We start from the raw sequence: 21165 nt of genomic DNA, 5'->3' as shown, positions 1-21165 counted from the left end.
TTATAAACCTTTAAACAATTACTAACTAGAGTACTGGATTTTACAAATGTGAAAGTAAGGAAAGTTCCCAGAGATTGCAGAGTGTATCCAGGGATAAGTCATGAAGATGGACAAGAAATGTACAAACACAATATTGCAGTAAATTTGTAACGTCTATGAAATTAAGTGACAAAAACTCATCCAATCTTGTCATTGCAGAGACTGGGAGTTTCTGGGAAGCCTTTAATGCATTTTAATGGAAGGCACCTTCAGTAGAAAAGGGGCAAAGGGCATATAATTTGGTAGAACAGCTTGTAGTGGCATACAGCAGCTGAAGAAAAGTGCATTTAGGGTGATCCGCATGCTGAGTAACATCAATCACTGAATTATAAAAATACATTACACTACTGTATATAAAAAATAGCCTTTTCCCTTGTTTTCAGTGCTTTATTATTTTTGTTCCATTATTCAACCGGTTCTCAAGTCCTAGACGTGAAGTTGATGCTGGAAACCATCTTCTGGATCTTATCCTCATTCTTCAGGATGTTGGCCTTCACAGCACAGATCTTATCCTGCTGGTCCTTGATAAGCTGTTCCAGTTCTGCAAGCTCAGTCTTCAAGGGCTCTATGGCACTGTCTGTTATTCTAAGTACAAATTAAGCAATGTGTTAATGCCATTTGCCAGTGCAGTGTAAATATAACGGAATACATATGTCTCAAAGAAAATGTTTTTTTTCATTAATAGAATCTGGAAATGTCTTAGCCCTAGTCCTACCTTTGCTCTTGCAGCAGTGCCTGTGCATGCTCTTTATTTTCACGCCGCCATGTCAGTAGCTCATTCTGCATGGAATCCATATCCTCCTGGATGTAGTCCATGATCTTACCCAGTGGCAGGGCGCTGCGACACACTGTTTGGATGGACAACCTTAACTTCTCAATCTCTCTGGACACCAAGTCCCGCTCTTTCTTCTTTGCTGCCTCAGACACCAGAACCCTCTCCTGTGGCCAAAACAAGCAAAAAATGTCTTATCTCAATTTCCTTCTAGATAGTTGCAGTCTTATACTTGCTGATATTCTATGGATATTGCATTTTCTTCACTTTGCCGACGGGTTGATAATGTTTATTATTGCTCAGATCACAAACACTTAAAAATTAAGCATAAATGAATAATGTGCAAGTGGAACATTTATTGATTACATAGATACTACTCTCTGTTTCATTTTTTTAATGAAAAATTATGCAACAAAAATCAAATATACAGTATAGACATAATATAGTATTCACTTTCTAATGCATCTAGTTAGAACTCTGCTCCAATCACTGTTAAAACCAGTATCCAACTGACTTTTTGGGCTCAAAAGCCCTAGGATGTTTATTCAGCTGTGTTTGCAAGCTCTGAGTGGACTAGAGCCAAGCTCATACTCATATTCTCAGCCTGGAGAGTTATACACACATACATAAAGCATCACCAGATTAATGTTTATTTACTTTAGTAACAGGGTGTGTTAGTGAAAGTTATTGTCCTACAGTATTTAGTAAGAAATAATACACATGTACCCTTTAAATAGTGGGAGGTAGACTAGTGCTGCATAGACAGGAAAAAGTTAACAGAATGTAGAGTATTTCCTCTGTTTAGTGATCATTGTATAAACGTTAAAACAAACTTTATTTTAAAATTAAATTTTAGCTTTTTTTGTTAAATTTCAAATTTCAAAATAAAATGCCTTTCTTTCTGGAATGTATTCATTGTTGGCTAAAAGGGCACAGGGAGTTTGTTCTTTTCCCCAGGTGATTACTAGACGTTACCCTCCTCAACAGCAATCAAATCCAAACAGGTTTCATGTGCCACAAGCAGGCAACCTGAAGTAGTGATGTTTTTGTATATTACTGAAGCAGGGTATTAAGAAACTAAGGTTTTTACTGTAATTTTCACATGCAAATTCTTAGTTTGGATTGGTGATCCATGTTGGTTTTTAAATGTCATATAAGATATGTAAAGTCTTTTAAATTCATGTTTATTTCTTTTATTTAGCATTTCTTAAAAAATAGTGTTTTTTCTTCTGGCCTGCATATTCAATATTTTAGTATTTATGTATGCTTGTCAGCTGGATGAACAAAGGTCTTCTCTAGCCATTTCAATCCAAGCTATGTAGAACTTAACAATAAATTATAAAAGCGTATTCTATAATACTTGCTACTGACTTACAAGAACTATTAAATGTCAGCCCAGTGGGTCAGGAGTGAGATGCTTCAGATAGATAATAGGGATCTTCAAGTAGCACTGAGTCAACTACAACTAATCAACAATATTCCACAATGGAGAAGTCAAACATTTTCATAACAAAATCAAGCTAACAAATCATAGCATAGCAATTTGTATGCTTCTATGAACAGTCATGCAGAGAGCCTTGTGGCTAATGCTCACTGTGCTAGAATACAAACTGAATTCTTAATATTTTCACCTTAAAATCACAAAGGTTAAGATATGCCATAGTTATGTGCAATGTGGGTGGTTTTCTGAGCTGCTAAACACCCAGGCTAACTAAATACAACACGGAACATTCACCAACTGTACATAAAGTATGGAAACCAGACGGATTCAGTCTGCTTACGATCATCCTACACCTCATCCCCCAAAAACTACCCATACCCAGTCCTGACAAGCATAAATCAATCGTTTATAGGGGCTCTGTCAAGATCTACAAGCCCAGAGCGGCCTTATTTTTTCTTTTTTTCACAAGGAACCAAGAAAAATATTTGTTTTGAGGATAACTGATGGGGTCTGCTTTTCCCATTACCTCTGTTTGCGATGGAAGCACTGTTTGTGCTTCAAAAGCAGGTGGCTCCAAGAATCTTTCCATTCAAAAAGCTATGACTTTTTAAGCTGGGAAAGAATATACAGGAATGAAACGATTACTAGAAGGAGTACTTTTAATATGAGGGCTAGCCAATTAAAAACAAATTATCTGTGGCCAATGTCAGTCTGTCAGTATCAAAATTTCACTTATAAGTGATTCAGAAATCCTCCTGGAATTTGAATGAAAATAAAAGATAAAGTGTCTGCTGGCAAACAACAGGGTGCCTGAAATATAAGGAGGTCAAATTATAGCAATTGCAGTTCAACAATTCTAGGGAATTATGCTGTAAATGTTTACATTACAGCACTACTTTACAGCACACCATAATATACACAAACCAAAATAAGATGGTCACAAAATAAACTCTAAGACTTCCACAAATACAATGTACATACAATTGTCACTGAAATCTTTGGGGAAAATGTAACTTCTAACACAAGTAGAAAAACAAAGTCCATTTCAATCAATAGAAAAACATAAGGTTTTTACTGTGCCTCTAAGCTTTACAAGGCAGTGACTATCAGTATATTAAATGAATAGAAAACCTATCTACAGTACATTCCCAAGTTTGCATGTTTACTTCTTTCAGCTTATCTGTGCTCCCCATTGGAGTTTTGAGTAGTTTGAGATGAAATTTCAACCTTCCTAATAAACAAAAGATAGCCACAAGTATTTTGTGCTGGCTGTGTAGACCTGCTAATGCTAATGGAACATTAATTGATGACTCTTTTGGGGTTTTCTGCTGGCAAAGATTAGAGCACCCTGCTAGATCATAAAAATAACAGAGGTGCAATGGCCTGAGGAAGAAGAGCATAGTGTCAATGAGGTCAGAACAGTGCAAAGGATATGGAGACCTGACCATTCTCTAGAGGATTCTATAAAAGTACAATTGCTATTGCCTTGGGTACAAAGATAAGAAACCTTACTATTACTAACTTCAAACTTGCATTTGGGTTTATTAAAAAAAAAACATTAGGAGCATTAGAAAAGTGTGAAAAACACCTTAATTTAAGGAAAGGGAAATGTTCATAAAGACACAAGCTAAATCTTTGTGAATTCTTTCAGCCAGAACTATTTATTTTCATGCAGGTTTTTCATAATAGACTCTGGCCTTTCTCTGACATTACTTTCACTCAACAGTGGTTCACTTACACAACAGGGTTTATTTATTCATCACAAACCTTCATCAAGGGTAATTTCATGGTGTAAAAAAGAAAAAAAGTCTACACACAAAAGTGCAGCTGCTTAGTGAGGCCAAGGCCAACGAAATAAAAAGACTCCCTCTAAAATGTATCTTGGAATAATATACAAGAGATCTGGGGGGCCGTGTAGAAGGTCGTCCCAAAATATACACTAAATTCTTTACTGTCGCACTCTGTGATGAGGGATGGAAATCAGCAAAAAAGTTGATCATATTCCATATTTTATCTTATAGGCTAATGATTGATACTCAAAGTTTTATTTTTTCAAGTGTACAAAAAAAGAACTCAAATCACAACATCTTTAAAATAAAAAAGTGAATATAGTATCTTTTAAGAGTCATAACAGTAACCAAAGAATATTTTCCTCCAGCCACTAAAACCACAAAAATACATTTTTTTTTCTGGTCTAGAATGCGAGATGAAAGCTCAGTCATGAATGACAGACACCATTAAATGTATGCCAAAAAACACTATTATATGAGAGATAGATATACACACTATATATATATATGTGTAAATGCATATTGTAATTTAATACATTTCTGCACTGTACTGTATACAGTATATTTATAAATTGTATTGTATACTCTACTGTATACAGTATAGCATACCCTTGCTTTACTGAACTAATATGGGACCAAGGGATGTTTAGCAGTTTATTACTGCATCCCTTGTCAGTATTGCTGGCTGTTCATTAAATTACCAATAAGATATTTGGAGCCCAATCCATAGAAGGGCAATAAGTTTAAACTTAAGGTATAAAATTTGTACAAAATGAACAAAACCACCAGATATCTGAAATAACATCCTACAAATAATACCAAATTTACATGGAATTCAATGCTGCAATTAAAATGTATTGCGTTTCTTAACATAAAATAATTCAAGTAAAGTGTTTACTTTGTTTCCTTGCACACTAATGAGTATTATATTTTAAAAAATACCATTGCATTACATATGGGAACTGAGGGTTCTGAGATCAGCTTTTTAACTTATCAAATGGATGCTTAATTTATAGTATACATACAGTATCTAATAAATGATTAAATACAGCAGTAAAATTGTAAGCTTGACTGGATGAATTAAACAAGGTATTAATTTCCTTTGTGCTCAAAGCAAGCTTCTTTTCTTGTGAAAATTATAGCAAAATACAAGGCCAAAGTTTTTTTTTCAGAATGAAATAAATGAAAGAATGGAACTGATTTTAGAAAGTTAAAGACTAGACAATGGAGAAAAACAATCTGAGAAATAAAACAGACACATTTAATTATATGCATTAGTGACTTTAAAACCGGGCTGATGATAATGTTTGCACCATGTTACACCATAATTACAGAAAAAAATCGTTATTATACTGACCCTCGACCCTTCAAAGGAAGGAAGTCATTAGAGTCCTTTAGACAGCCGACGAAGCAAAATTTGAAATGGAGAACGGGAAACGGGTTTCTAAATAAAACTGCACCAAGAAACATGGCCTGCTGGCTGGAAAGCCAATTTACTAAGATTATGATTGGTAATAACTTTGTGAAATTTCGAAAAAAACTGATAAAAGTATCGTTAAGTCAATTAGGTAATCGGATGCTGAGTATTCAGATTTGATCAACATTCCTTACACATTTAATTTTGTTTGATTAGTCACTGATTATAGATAATTCTACCCATAGTGCTCTTTGCATCCCTAGTACATGTTTCATAAAAAGTAACCTTTATTTAAGAATGAATACTTTGATAATATCACATTTTCCCTTTTACTTTCATTTTAAATAGGAAAAACTATTAGATTGGTAAAGAAACCATCTGAATATGCAAGCCATGATAAAGAATTCCAACAGGAGCAATGTTGATGTTTATTCTTCTAAAAATGTTTTGCTTTTAGTAAATCTAGATGCCCTGGAAGTCCATCTAGGCCAAACCCTGGTTTAATAATGTTAACTTCAATTCTTTTAGAACTAAGCTTACATAAATTCTGATTCCCAGTACTGCATGTTAAAAACAAAAATAATGTCAATGTTTATCCTGCAGTATTCTTAGAGGGATATTAGTCCTTCCAAGTTTCCACAAAACCATGATTGAAGAATTTATCAAGGAATGTGATCCCTCTTGCAGAATTTTCCATTTCTTACAAAAAATAAAAACTTTACCTTTTTTTCCGTAACTCCCTACTATCACTGTTCAATACATTAGAATAGCGTATGAATGGTATTTGTAACTTAGAAGTTGAAAGTGTTTTAAAATGTGCTTTGAGCTACATATTCCGAAAGTCAAACATTCCTATGTACCCCCATCAGCTGCTGTAACTTCACCGATTAACTCTTAATTTCCATTAAGGGTGAACGTAAGTAAAACCATGAACAAATGTACTGTTTTGGTTACGTTCTGGGAAGTGGACGAAATAAAACCAATGCTTAATATATATATAATATATATATGTAAAAAACTATAATATATATAAAGTGCCATAAAATGAAAACATTTTTATACTCTCAGAAAGCAACTGACAGATTTACAAAAAAGCACCAGAGCTCACGAAAAATAAATATAATGTACAAAACAACTGAACTTGACTGTTGCAAATACAAAACTCTACGATAAAAAGATTTTTTTATTCAGAACAAGTTCTGAACATAGCGTGATCCAGATTTGTCTCATTTTCTGTTTATCTTTATATAGTTTGAAGAAGGCCTTAAATAATAAGCACCTAGTTTGGATTTCATCCAAATGAGGCAAAACTTGCATGTGTTTTTTTCTTTGATTGACATCATGTTTATTCAGTCTTGAGAGAATTAAGTAAGCTTAAGTAAAAAGTTTAACTTCAATTTTCCAAACAGATATCAATGCTAGTGTTCTTCACTAAATACACTCACTGCTACAGAATTTGACAAGCAATATGAAGAAATCTCTTTTGTTTTACATTTTACGTAAAACATAGTACATTTTTCTGCAGAATTCTATGATGCCTCATTTATGTATTACATGATTATTAACACATATCTTACTTAAAATAACAATAAAATTCACACAACCCAAGAGAATACCATGCATTATCTGTCAATGTTTATGACCAAACCTTATTATAAAGTCTACATTTGACAAAAAATTATGGTATTTAGGAATGTACATTAACCAAAAACACTGAGCAAAAGTTTCTTTACTACAGTGCTTAACTGCATTACTTTACATTCCTACACTGTACACATGGATCTTCAAATGAAATGTTAAGTACAGTATGTACAAAAAGGTCTGAAAGCCAGAACAAACAGATTACTACAGTTTGTCAAGAGTGCACACAACTTTCTTGGAAAACATGTACCAGAGTAATGAAATAGTTTTTCTGCATGAATGGCAGAACAAAATACAGCATCCATCACAGGGAACTACTCTGAAGACAGACGTAAGCAAAACTCCTGGTCAATTAGGAAGGACCACCCAAAACAGTCAACATATACCAGTTACTAGCAAATCATGAATGAGAATAGTCAAATCTGAATCATTAGAAAAATATTGACTGGAAGCCTCTTACAGTAGACAAAAAAGAAAAATGGCATTACTCAGGCTTTGATGGGAAAAAGAGATGGGAGAATGTTATGCTTACATTTTGGGATGGAGGTCTCATTTTAAGAAAATTTTCCATTTTACAATAATAATGTCTGAATAAAGTGACTAAGAAAAAAACATTTACTGCTTGACTGGGACTTCAGTGAACATCTTAATGTTGGTCCTGATGACTTTTCTTATTTGCATTCATCCTTGAAATTGAGAAATATTCTCCCTTATTGTTTTCTGCTGTGGGAAATACATCCAAAATTACATTTCCTCTGATTAATATTCATGGCTTAACTGGGTCAGCGGCGTGCAAGTCATTAGATGTTTTTTAAGACATTAAAAATAAGTTATGAAAGCCTAAAAACCAGCATGGCTATTAACAATATCAGAGATCAATGAAAATTACACAGCATCCAACTGTTTAAACAACTGTTTGAATGTTTTTTTCCAGCACAAAGCTAAAACTTATAAATCCAGAAATCTGTCAAGTTCAATTTGTTTTCTTCAGCATACCATCAAGCCAGAAGAGAAGAAACCTATTTAGGTTTGGAAGTCTACAATTAGACTTCCACTATCCATTTCCTGTTTTACTGTGCAAGTTAACAGACTACACTTATTTATTATGAACACCAAATACATAAAAAACATCCCTAAAGTTGTTAATTTCTAAGACAAGGTGTTAACATGAAAATGTCTTAGTAGTTTAAGTATGTCACTTTTAAGTTGACAACTGGATGTACTCTATATTCATAAACTGACATTTAAGATCTTTAGTAGCACCTGCTATAAATAAAATAAAGTAAATTGTAAAAAATAAACAACTTATTGAACAAATGACAATACTTGTTATTGTTCCTGATTATTCTTTTCTTCCAAGTATCGAAAGTGAAAGTAACCTCTTTTAAGACATTTTAATGCATACATGTTTTGAACACAGGTCATATAAACTATAGTCACTAGTGGTTTAATTTAAACTTAATTATAATTTACCTGGTCTTTCAGCTTTGGTGAAGATGAAGTTTCAAAATCCTTCTTGGTTTCTAAAATTTTCTTCACCAGCCCACCTTGAAAATGATAAAAAAGGCACAGAATAAACCCCGATTTCTAGTTTTAAAAACGGAGTTGAGAGCTGAGAAGCAGTACAAAGGAAACACCAACCACAACACCCATTAATATTCACACTATGTAGAAAATGTAGTATGTAACATGTAAATTAATATTGCAATCATATAAATTATTTTTGTTCAGTACTCATGTTAGTTTAAGATAATATAATTATTTTATACCCATTTTTAAACTTATACAATACAACTGTTAATTATGGTATATTTTCTTTGAAATAGTTCCTAATTCTGTAACTATGTAGTAAATAAATAGCGCCTACAGAATGTCTACACACCCTTTACAAAATATGTAAAGACACATTAAATTAGAATATTTTTACCTTAATGTACACACTAACACACAATCTTCCAAGTCAAAAACACCCCTTAGTAAAGAATACTGTAAATTAGCTCTGGTGTAACCAATTGCCTTCCAAATCATATAATAAGCTATTTTGACTCCACCTGTGTTAACTTGTAGTGATTAGGGTGATTTCAGAATAAAATCAGCTGTTTGTATAGGTCTCCTCTGCTGGACATTGTATCTTGAAGCAAAGAGTCAACTATGGGCAACAAGGAGCTATCAGAAGACTGCCAAGATAAAGATGTGGAAAGGCACAGAGATGAAGATAAAACAATTTTCAAAGGCCATACAACTCCCCTGGAACACAGTCAAGACCACCATTAACAAGTGATAAGGCATATGGCACCACCAAGACATACAGTAGATCAGGATGGACTGCTCAAAAATGGACGACTGGGGTAAGATCAATCCAAAGGCAGCTTTGAAGGACTTGCAGGCTTTTATATTAAAGATTGGTCAGTGTGTACATCGTACAACAATATCTCAAGCTTTCAACAAGTCAGGATTATATGGGAGTTTGGCAAGAAGAAAGCCGCTACTTATAAAAGCCTGCACTCTCATCTGAGGTATTCAAAACAACACTGTTTCTAAAGCCATGTGGAAAAATCATTTTGTGGTTTGCTGAAACCAGGATAGAACGTTTTGGCCTAAATACAAAATGTTATATTAGGAGAAAATCCTATACAGCAGATCATCCAGACAACACCATCCCTACTGAAAGCACAATGGAATTAGCGTTCTGTTATGGGTTTTTTTGCAGCACAGACTGGGGCACTGGTCAGCATTGAAGGGAAACTGTATGGACAAAACCACAGACAGATTCTTGAAGAAAACCTGCTGCCCTCTGCAGGGACGGTGAAGCTGGTAAGGAAGTTTACTGTCAATATAACATCAACCCTACACACAAAGCCGAAGCAACAGGGGAGTTGCTAAAGAACAAAAAGGTAAATGTCCTTGAGTGGCCCAGTCAGAGACCTGACCTCAGTCTAACTGAAAATCTGTGGAAGGTTGCAGTCTATCAATGGTCCCTCACAATCTGACAGGGTATTCTACAGTATGGAATGGGCAAACATTGTCAAATCTTGGTGTGTGATGCTTTCAAATAGAATGATCATAGGTTTTCATTTGGAATTACTTTTAAGAATGTTTGAGCATTTGTTTTGTGTTATTACTTTTATGTATTAAAATGTGTAAAGATAAAATAAATTCTGATTTAATGCATCTTGATTTCAGGCTGCTAGCCCACAAAATGTGTTACTTGGCAAAGGGTGTGTAGACTTTCTACACAGTAACTTCTACTGACATCCCAGGGTAGATGAACAGGAAGTGACAAGATTATATTGTTTTATCCGTTATAAGTTTCGTGTCTGAGTGGATCCCAGAGATACATAAAATAAGGGTAGCATTGCATCTATTTTTGATTCTTTCAATCTGCCCTGTTAAAAGTATGACAGGCATCTTAATTACAACTTACCATGCGTTTCGTCATCTTTCAACTCCACAGCAGGCTCCTGGGAGAAGAATGACATTATTACTGTACATAGAAATCCACAAATGACTAATGTGGTAAATGTGATAAGAAACATGAAACTGGATAAATAAATTACTTGGTGATGTTTTTTACTAAAACCAAATAGATCTTTGCACAGGCTACTGTTTTGACAAGAGTGCTTAGGTAAAAAATATACAGCTAATTTAAAACTGAAAGCATATTACTGAAAGAATAGAACTGAATAAATAAAATAAAACACTTCTGGTTCTGCAATCAAAATGATAGCTAACAGCTACAACTACAACTCATTTCCTCCAGAAAGAATTTTTTAAAAATCATAACTAAATCTTAATATTTGATGTAGTAATTGTAGGACAACAGGTTTTAGAATAAAACAGATTTTATTCATAGGAAATGCATTTTTGGGAGTGTACCATTTGGAACTGATGCTGTTAGGAAAACGTCTTAAATGCTGTAATAGCTAACAAAAGCAAACTATTTTTATTTATTTTATCTAAAATTTCCCTCAAAATTCAGAATCATAAAAAAATGGAAAAAATCATGGCTGTCACCCATGCCAACTAACCATTTCCAATTCAGGCATATCAGGAGGAGGTAGCGCTGCTTCTTCTACCATAAACTGTTCGTCATCTTCATCATCATCAGAGAGTTTTTTCCCTTCCACTATCACAGCTGACAAAGGCTTTCCACTGCCAACCCTAGATAAGAGGTTAAAATCTAGTTTTTACAGCAGAAAAAATGTAAAAATCAATGTTGAAATACGCATGACCTGTGTGTTTTCTGCCAAGAAGTTTTACTTTCTACAGATTACATAGCATGTCTAACAGCAAGACTTTAAGAAAATTAATACTGAAATACATTTAAAATCAGATTAGATAAAATTAGTTATGTAAGTTTCTATTGTGATATTTCATAATTAGTATTTTCAAGTTTATCAGAAACCTGAATACAATCATAAAAACAGGGTCCAATATTTAATTATAAGTGATTTGTTTTTTTCAAGTTATTGTTAGTGACAAACTATGTGTGAGGTTTACAGTATGTATTATTCTACACAAATCATCCCACAGGTGCCTTGACTGATAAACCATAGGCCAGCACTGATCTTAAATGAAAAGTAACTCACCCTTTCCATGTGGAGATTAAGTATTACTTATTAAGACTGAGGAGTTTCTTTGAAATTGCTATTGCTGAAACCACCAAACATTATACAATACAAAACATTCATCATTACATGGAAAACAACAAGCCAACTCCTAAAGCAGCCAGTAAAGTCTCCTCCAACCTTAGATATTGTAATTTGAAAGGAATCTTTGTGGCATTTTCCCCCAAACCTTACAATTATGATGCCGTGTTATTGCACACAGTATGAGTCAACCATAGATGCATCTGAATTCATTAGTAGTACTGTATGAGTCTAGTGATGGTGAACAGATGGACAATGAATACCCTAAAGCAGTGGGTCTCAGTCCTAGTCCCTGCTCCTGTTTACTGTTTTTTGTTCCAATTGGATTCTTGCTAATGCTAATTGCTGATAGTAACTGATCCACTTGCTTGTTAAGGCTTTTTTTATACATTCGGGCCTTAGTTTAAAAAATACCCTAAACAATCCTGGTCCTGGTTAACCTGTGGGTCTTGATCTTTTGCTTAAGCCAAATTCTTAATCACGGGCTAATTTATTTCAATTTACTATGTAAAACCTTTTTTAAAATTTACTTTCAGTTTTTCAAAAACTGAATAAGATTTGTAATGGGTATGAACCTTGTGCTAATTTAAGTGTGCTAGCTTAAATATAACCAACTAAACTTAAACAGATGGAAAAATGTTGACTCCAATGTCTGTTCATCTATTAAGAGCTGTTTGTTTTGAAATACAGGAGAAAATTGTCAGTTAGCAAGGTGAGCAGAGACAGCACAAAGTTCTTTCATTAAGTTCTCTGTCCTAAAGTATTGGAAATAATTCGCTTTAAGGCCACGTTGGAACAAAAACCACCAAAAACAGTGAGAGGTACTCTGGGACCAAGAATGAGAACCACTGTTAGAGAGACTTCAAAGATCTGTTACATACATTCTCATTCTTTCAGGTATTTTAATGCTATAATTAAAACAGGCAAATCTGCATTGCATTTATGTAACCAACAACACCTGTAAACGCATGGGTTCTCAGTTTTGCCATTCCTTTCTTTGGAGGTAAGGAGCAATAACAGCTCCAACAATTTAAAGAAATCTCAATATCTCATACTGAGCATCCAAGAAACAACAAATTCACAAAATTATCATAAGGGAAGTTGCAATCTGTCTTGTAGCAGATGCACTGATATTTTATTGAACAGACAACATATGCATATTTATAAACATTTGCTATCAAAAGGATTTATTTTCATTGAATCTGTTGTGAAAGGTATGGAGTAGTAGCATGTGTAGCCTGCTTTGTAAACATGTGACACATGTTTTGAACCAGGCAGCAAATGCTGTCTTGTGGGATTCTGTGTCATAGTTCTTATAGAACTCAGGCAAGCATGTCCATGTTCACTGGTGCCTGAAACCTACATGCCACAATGTTTTGTTCCAAGTCAGTTCACAACTGTTGAATTGGGCTCAATCCAAGTATGGGAGTTGGGCATCTATTGCATACATTTCATATTCTCAATCACAAGTGAAGCTGTGTTGTGACAATACCCTAATCTTACCTTTCTGCAGGTGACGTGTCAATGCTCTCTTGCCGTTTGACCCGTGGTGGTGCTGGTCGGGCACTGCTGGGGCGTGGTATTCTCCTATTATGGCAGAGCAGAGGACCACAAAGATTATTGACAACCAAGCTAGAAAAGATCATTCCCTGTCCCACCACAAGCCACATGAAGGTGCTAGGGCTGCTCCAGACTTATTCTGCATGGATTTCTACACTAGAAAAATGGACAGCCTGTGATAATTTAGGGCTCTGTCAAGTTGCTGCTCAGAAGAAAAGAAAACAAGACGTCATTCGAGAATTCTGAATCAAAGATCCGCACCTGTGAGCTGACAGAAAAATGTGAAAATGTATGGGAAGAAAAGAGGCAGCAGCTGTGTGTGACACAGGTCCTTTAAGAATACTAGACTGGTAACAACCCTAATGGCTGGAAAGAGGACCAAAAGAGGTGTGTTTTTCTGTTAGGAAAGTGAGTCTTTACTATGTGTGAATTAGGTCTGAAAAGGGAAGCAGCCTTTAGATAGTTATATGCATTGCAGATAAGACTTCAGAAAAGTTAGGTCTCCAGCTCTGGATAAAAAGTGGTTACACTGAGGAGAGGGTAATGGTCTGATGGACAAGGACATGCAGTCTCCAAGTGAATTACTCAATTCTCCAAAGCCTCTTTAAGTGGTATGATGGAACTGTACTTTGAATGCTTGATGTACAATGCCTGTTTGTGCCTTGATGTGAAAAAAAATTAGTAATCGTTTTCCATAGTCTCTGTCACCATCTAGTGTTATTTTTTGCTATTACATCAATGTTTCTGGAAAGACTTGTTAAGATATCTTTAAACCATGGATAGACATTATAAAATATCTGTCAAAAATTAAAAGTGGTAGATGATATTATTTTTGAACAACTTGATACAGGTGAGTTAAATGCCTACAAACATCACAAAATAGCATCTTCTGCCTGAACTTAATCAAATAACTTCTGAGTTTAACTCGAGAAGGATTACACACAATGTAGATGCCATGGGTCTTCACACTATATGTCATCCATGGGAACACAAAGATACTTGATTTAGGTGGAGTTCTTTGGAGCATCTGTGGTTCCTTCCCCCCCACACAAACTTTCCATCACTTTGGTAAAAAGTTTAACTTGATCTTTATCATCTGTCCATAAAACTTTGTTCCCAAACAATTCAGGTGTGCTAAATGCAAAATACCACTTTGTGAAGTTCAGTGCTACAGAGAATACCACACACTGAAAGAACTACTAATTTTCCAGTTCACTCTTCTCCTGCCTTATCTTAACACAATTATTTCACCTTGTATCAGCAATATCTGCCACTGTTGGAAATAGGAAAAATACTTTACTGTTTTTTATCTGTCAAGTTAAAACTGTCAAGTTTCATTCCTCTACACATATTGTGACAAACAACTATGCAAATCTTAATGGTTGGACATTGGGACAATTTTTGTGAAAAATGTTGCTCAGCAACAAACAAAAGTGTCACATCTGAGAACTTATTCTTTGTCTCTGTTGTGTTTTTACTGCCGCCTACCACATTCATAATGCGTTGTGTATTTCAATTAACATTGATTGCAATTTCCCTTCATAGAAAAAAAAGCTATTATTTCATGTTTTCATTACAGATTAACCCATTTAAAAAATAACATTAATACAATTAAGTAGGAATGGAACAAAAAAAATTGCATCCATGGGTTCATTTTAATGCTAACTACTCAAAGGGTTAAAATCTTAGATCTTAGAAAGTGCTGGTAAAACTATAAAAACACAATTTTAAAGGGAATACAACCAATTAGCTTTTATGTATTTTAACAAGAAGTCAAGACTGCTCTGTACTGAAGGTTTGCGGTTCTTAAAAGGTGAAAGATTTCATCAATGAATTCCACCACAGCTCCAAACTAGATCCCTAGAGGCACCAGACAAGAATTTGATATAGCTGGTGCAAAATGTATTTTCAGAGCCAAGACTCTCATGCTGTTTTCTTGATACGATTGAAGTGAAATTGACCATGCTTGCAAAACTTCAGCACATGAGGGTTTTTAGGGTCATTACCACTAATTGCAACAAACTGGAGTGCTGCCCTTAAGCCATAGTCATCTCCTTTATCAAGGTCTACCCCCTCCTGGTCTGAAGTTGAAAGAAAAGAACAGAATCTAGCAAAATCTGACCTCTGTGTTGCCTGAGGAGGTAGCCCATCTATGACGTCACCATTCTCCAAAGGTGCAGCTCTCTCTACATTAGGGGTTTCAGCATCTAAATAAAAAACAAAGGATTAAAGAAAAACCTATAAAGTATTACAGTCTTAAAAGGTTTTAATCACTAATGATAATACAAGTGGTAACTGTGTGATATCAATCTTTTTATTTAAAAAGGATAAAACTTCTTTCTTTCAAACCAAGTACTATAGTAATGTCTAAATTGCAACAGCACCATCTAATGCACACATACAACAGTACATTTAGTAAAAAATGACTTACCCACATCACTGTCTGATTCATCTGGAAATAAGGAAAGCATATCTTACTTTAGTTGTTTAACAAATAAAAACAATTTATTTTTTTCAGTATTACTTCACAAATCACTACAACAGAGATTTTAATACTATATTAAATGTGTTGAAGTAGTTCAGGTCAGTAGCTGCGTCAGCATGCGTAGTCTGCAAAGGGACAAGTAATAGGTTTATTCCCTGCTGAAAAGAGAAGAGAGAAAACACAATGTTTCGGCTGTGAAGCCTTCTTCAGGCGTGAAGAAGTTCTAAGTATTTAAGAAGTTAAGTATTCAATTTTAAGAAGTTTTAATTTAATAGTACATATTAAATGTGTACTATTCAGCTAAATATTTATATCCTACATACACTGATTACACCTACAATGAAGCATGCATATTACAGAGGAGTTCTGTAAATACTTGCTACTCTTTATATAATGACCATGACCATTCATGCTACTACCTTGAAAGTGTAAGGGCTTTAAAACGTAAACGTAAATGAATACATTTGATCATATTAGAACAAAAACATGTTTTTGGGTTCAAACTAGTGATGTTATGTTGTATCACTGAGCTCAGCAAACACTTTATGTAAACATTTGTGATGCTTTGCCAAACCTGTGCTGCAGCCTATTCAGTTCTTGCCTATACTTCCGACTAAATTTTCCTTCATCTTGGAAAATATATGCTTAATTGGATTTAAATCTGGATATTGACTTGACCACTAAGACTTTCTACTTTTTTCCTGATAAACATCATTTTATTGGCTGTATGTTAAGGGTCACTGACTTGCTACATGGCGAAATATCATGCCGTAGTTATGAAAACATTTTCTTCTACCTGTACATTGGCAGACAATTTTCGTAAACTGCAGAATTCACTATTACTGACATGAATAAAGATAAGAGCCAGTACCAGAGGTCTTCATGAATGCCAAGACTATGAAATCATCTCTACCATACTTCAAAGTTACGGTGGAGTTCTTTGGAGCATCTGTGGTTCCCCCTCCCCCCACCCCATACACACTTTCCATCACTTTGGTAAAGGTTTAACTTGATCTTTATCATCTGTCCATAAAACTTTGTTCCCAAACTCTTCTGGCTCCTTTGTGCACTTCTAAACAAATTCTAACTATTCTTTTCTTGGTGCTGATGAGGTTACATCTTGCAGTACAACCTTTGAAATTCTGCTGTCTCAATCTACTGCAAACTTATACTAATAATTATAATGTGTCAATTAGCAGCTTTCCTGGATGATACATGCTGAATTGTTTTGCAGTGTTCAACCTCAAGCAGTCTACATTGGAGTCTAAATATTTAAATATAATGGCAGCCAAATGGCCACTTTTCACTTTAATTGCATATTTCCTATCAAAGCCGGACATAACTGGGTAAACTGTTTCAGAACCTCTTTTAAATTGAAGCTGTGATTTAATACTAATAATAATAATTCCTAACTCTTACATTGCTCTTTTCTGGACATTTTACTCAAAGAACTTTATAGGTAGTGGCGACTACCTCCACCATCACCAATAAGCAGTCCCACCTGGATGATGCAACAGCACCAAAAGTGTACCAGTACGTTCATCACACATCAGGTATCAGTGGGGAGGAGAACAGAGTGATGAAGCCAATTCATAGATGGGGATTATTAGGAGGCTGGTAAATGACTGGTAAAGGCCAGGGAAGAAATTTGGTCAGGACACCAGGATTCACACACCTACTCTTCTTGGAAAAACACCCCAGGATTTGTAGTGATCACAGAGAGTTATGACCTTGGTTTTATGTCTCATCCAAAGGATGGCTTTTTTTTACAGTTTAGGACCCACACAGAAACAGTTTTGATGTCACCGTTTTGTTAAGTCGGATCAGAATTCTAGAAACAATTAATCCAGGTTTGCCAGGGAGGATAACTGCCAAAACTGAAGTTAAATATTTAACAAATGGGTGACCTGGGGTGGATTTAAAATGACCCACTGCAATTTGTGTGGCAGGCTGGCAAAAAAACAAGTATGGAGTTTCACCTTATTCCACAAGAGGGCACCAATGCTCTTCACAGTCAAGACAGGCTGACCTCCAGGAATCTCCACAGTACTTTTAAATATAAGACACATGGAATTCCTTCCACTCTTTTAGGTGTTGAACATTCTTAAGAGAGAGTATTTGAAGTGCAGCAGGGGGAAAGAGCTACACTATGTTTCATACTCAGTGGAAGGTTAGCAAGGAGGCATTGTTAAATGCTCCAAAAAACACCCTGACCATCAAAAGGGGAGTAATTAGCCAAAGAAAAATAGCTCCTGAAAAGCACATAGTATGAAAGTATAAAATACCTTTTGCTCCAATGTCTGCTACACTTTAAAATCCTGAGGTTACATCACAAGCAAAGATGCATCTCAATTTGGTTATAGAATAATGAACCAAACAAGACAAGAGGTTTTAGTTTAGGATGTGTGTAGAGGGGTGAGAGGATTCAACTGGGTTAAGTAAAGCATAAGATGCTTACCCTCCGGGCTAAAAGCACCGCTAGAAAGATGCATCCATCTAAGATAAAGCATCCACCCAGCTGAAGTAGAAGCAGGAGTACAGTGCTTACTCTCAGTGGAGTTGCTCTGCTATATGCAATTTGACTAGGTCCAGTTTAAAATTTGGATTCTCACTACTACTCAATTAGTAGTGAAGGCTTGGAAGCCTAATAAATCACACCATTAAGACACTAATAAATAAAACCTCAGCAAAAAGGTTGATTGTGTGTACCTAGCCTACCTACAAAAAAGAAACCTGAACATGAATACTAGTAAAATGGACTAATTTCAAAATGACCACACTGTTAATTCTATTAATTGGATAAAACAATGCAACCTCATACAGAACATTTCTAGATTATTCATTACATAACCAATGAGAATATATATTATGTATTTAATGAACATGATGAGATTTACAAAACCAAAAGGTATAAATGCAAGATGAGAAGGGATACCTTGTCCCCCAGTTTTGGGCATTCTCCTTTGTCCCTTGGCAGATGAAGGCCGAGGAATTCTTGCAGGACTCTCTGTCTGCAGAACATTTTTTAAAAAAGCTTTACTTAAAAAAATCTATTAGTTGGTGACAGAAATGGAGACTGAATACTAAAAAATAATTTAAAACCTACTCCAGAGTTTTGCCTGAGACACAGGTGTATAGCAGTATAAAAATGGGTAAAACCAACAGCATACTATTCAGTCTTTAATGTAAGCACACCGATACACTTTAGACCATATATTACACAACTACTTTACTCAATAATGCACTGAAATACCTCTATCTCAAGGTTAAGTGCAGGCTTCAGGAAAAGTGACAGACAGGAAAAAGTAATTATTTACCATTTAAAATGTATACCTTCAACTAGCAATTTTATTACATTCAAGATGTACCAGATGTCTTGTAATACATGAAAGAGCTTCAGTAGCGTCCCCATTCAAATTCCAAAACCAATAATTGATATTATAGCTGCACGTCTTTACAAAATAGTAAGTAAAAGAAATTTGGAATTTGCCATTGGCAGAAGGTGTTTTGATTTAATATGAGTGAAAGTTCAGGAAAGGTTTATAATAAAATAGTTCTCCTTTCCACAGATATATCACACAATCTCAGAACTTCTTTTTATACAGAATAAATTATCAATGATAGTCTTAAAACATTCTCAAAACATAGCACAAATACAAAAATCCTAAAGCAGGGGTGTACAAAATAATAATAAAGGATGCAAAAAACAAAACAATTTCAATTACATTACAAAACAAAAAATACCCTAAAGGAAAGCCACAAGCACACAATAACAAACAAAAGACTCATCACTCTAATAACTGCATGAAAGGAAAAATACCTTGAAATCAAGCACTTCTGTTGGCTGAATTAAGATTTTAGAAGCTTTACTCATAAATTGTATGATAAACCAAACCAATTATTGTGAACTACACTCTGGTAAGATTACATGACATTTTGCTCAAGTGTAAAGTTTTTCATGTTTTTAGAATAAAACAAAAAGAGACATACTTAAGAAATATTAAAAGTTTATAGGATAAGGACTCATCATAATAGACAAGTTCACTGCCCTTATAAGAATAAGTGGAATTATATTTGTTGAGCAATGTTGATTTTCATACTTCAATGCAGACCGACACTGTAAAGTTGAGCAATGAAGCAATGAAGGTGCATACCTCGGATTCAAACATTTGTGAAGGCTTCAAAGAAAGAAAATCATTATGACTATACCAAAACACTAATTAAGCAGCATTGATGACAAAGGAGTGCAAATGTAATAAAAAAATAATACCATAACTAATGTTTGATTTCTAAATTAAGGTAAGATAAGTTAACTTCATGTCCATTTATAATTGATGTTCAAATGTCTTTGTAAGATGTTATTGCAAAAAACTATCAGCATATTTCACAGTTTTATTAAAAACTTAAAATATATGTTGGACATAATTATAGCTCTGTAGATCACATATTGCTGTGTTAATATGAACCAAAAATAATAAACAAGATACTTAAAAAAATATGTACATGTTTACCTAGCTGCTGGATATGTTCTTTCTTATTATTCAAGGATCACTAAGAGTAATGTTAAGTCCTAAAAAATAAGGCACATTGGTATTATACTATTAAGTGCACTGAAAGCTCCCATAAAGAGTGCAAAATATATACAGTATATCAGTAAATGTCACCTGCAGTTTTTAGCTACTCAAAGAAAACACATTTATCTTAAAAACACCCCAGAAGAGAAAAATAGACTGTACCAAACAGTTTCTAAAAGCTACTTGATAAGTGCTTTTCACATTTGAATTCCACTTTACAACAATCAAACATTTTAATAATAGTTCTTCGTGTATTTGAAAACTGCAGGTGTTGAAGATACATGTGTTTTCATACAGTGTACATCACAGAAATATCACATTTCCTTAGTAGTAATAATATTGGAGTCAGTCAAAGCATTTTGCCCTGACCAAAAAAAGTGTGCAAGATTTTAGCAACAACTTCATAAGATCATCGATTTTCTAATCTTGGTCATGGAGGGCCAGTGAAGGTTTTAATTCCAAGTGGACCACTTTAATATTGTTACAGACTATGGTAGGTGATTATGTATAATTATGTGATTATGTACACAGTTAAGTTCTGTGTAAATGATTCAGAGTGTCACAAGTATAAGATGAAAGACAGAGAAGAAGACAGACCAAGGGAGAGGAGACAACAGGAAGACAGAAGAAAGTGAGTGCCATGAAATGGAGGACACATCACATTGCCATTATTTGAGCCTTGTTAAGAGAACATGCTATTCTGATTTTCTGAGTGAAACATTCCTCTGTTAAAAAACTGCCTGTCCTGATTAGTGCATTTTTAAAATAAAGAGAAGTTCCTACTCATTTTGCGGCAC

At 34.6% G+C, this 21165-nt stretch overlaps 1 protein-coding gene across 1 annotated transcript in view; it reads right to left on the bottom strand.

Moving 5' to 3' along the window:
* Positions 1–412: 412 nt before the first annotated feature.
* traf3ip1 (TNF receptor-associated factor 3 interacting protein 1) overlaps positions 413–21165 on the bottom strand; it is a 32398-nt gene continuing 11645 nt past the window's right edge. Inside the window, exons 7-15 of the mRNA XM_015359315.2 lie at positions 18730–18805; positions 15741–15761; positions 15432–15516; positions 13253–13336; positions 11129–11261; positions 10525–10561; positions 8574–8647; positions 755–978; positions 413–624 (exon numbers count right to left, since the gene is read on the bottom strand). Coding sequence (XP_015214801.2) covers positions 459–624; positions 755–978; positions 8574–8647; positions 10525–10561; positions 11129–11261; positions 13253–13336; positions 15432–15516; positions 15741–15761; positions 18730–18805 — 900 coding nt within the window. The 3' untranslated portion in view covers positions 413–458. The remainder of the gene's footprint in view (positions 625–754; positions 979–8573; positions 8648–10524; positions 10562–11128; positions 11262–13252; positions 13337–15431; positions 15517–15740; positions 15762–18729; positions 18806–21165) is intronic.

The sequence above is a fragment of the Lepisosteus oculatus genome, chromosome 12, assembly GCF_040954835.1.
Source record: "Lepisosteus oculatus isolate fLepOcu1 chromosome 12, fLepOcu1.hap2, whole genome shotgun sequence".
In the NCBI taxonomy this organism is placed as follows: Eukaryota; Metazoa; Chordata; class Actinopteri; order Semionotiformes; family Lepisosteidae; genus Lepisosteus; species Lepisosteus oculatus.
The sequence above is the reverse complement of the archived record's forward strand: the minus strand, read 5'-3'. Positions and strand labels throughout refer to the sequence as shown.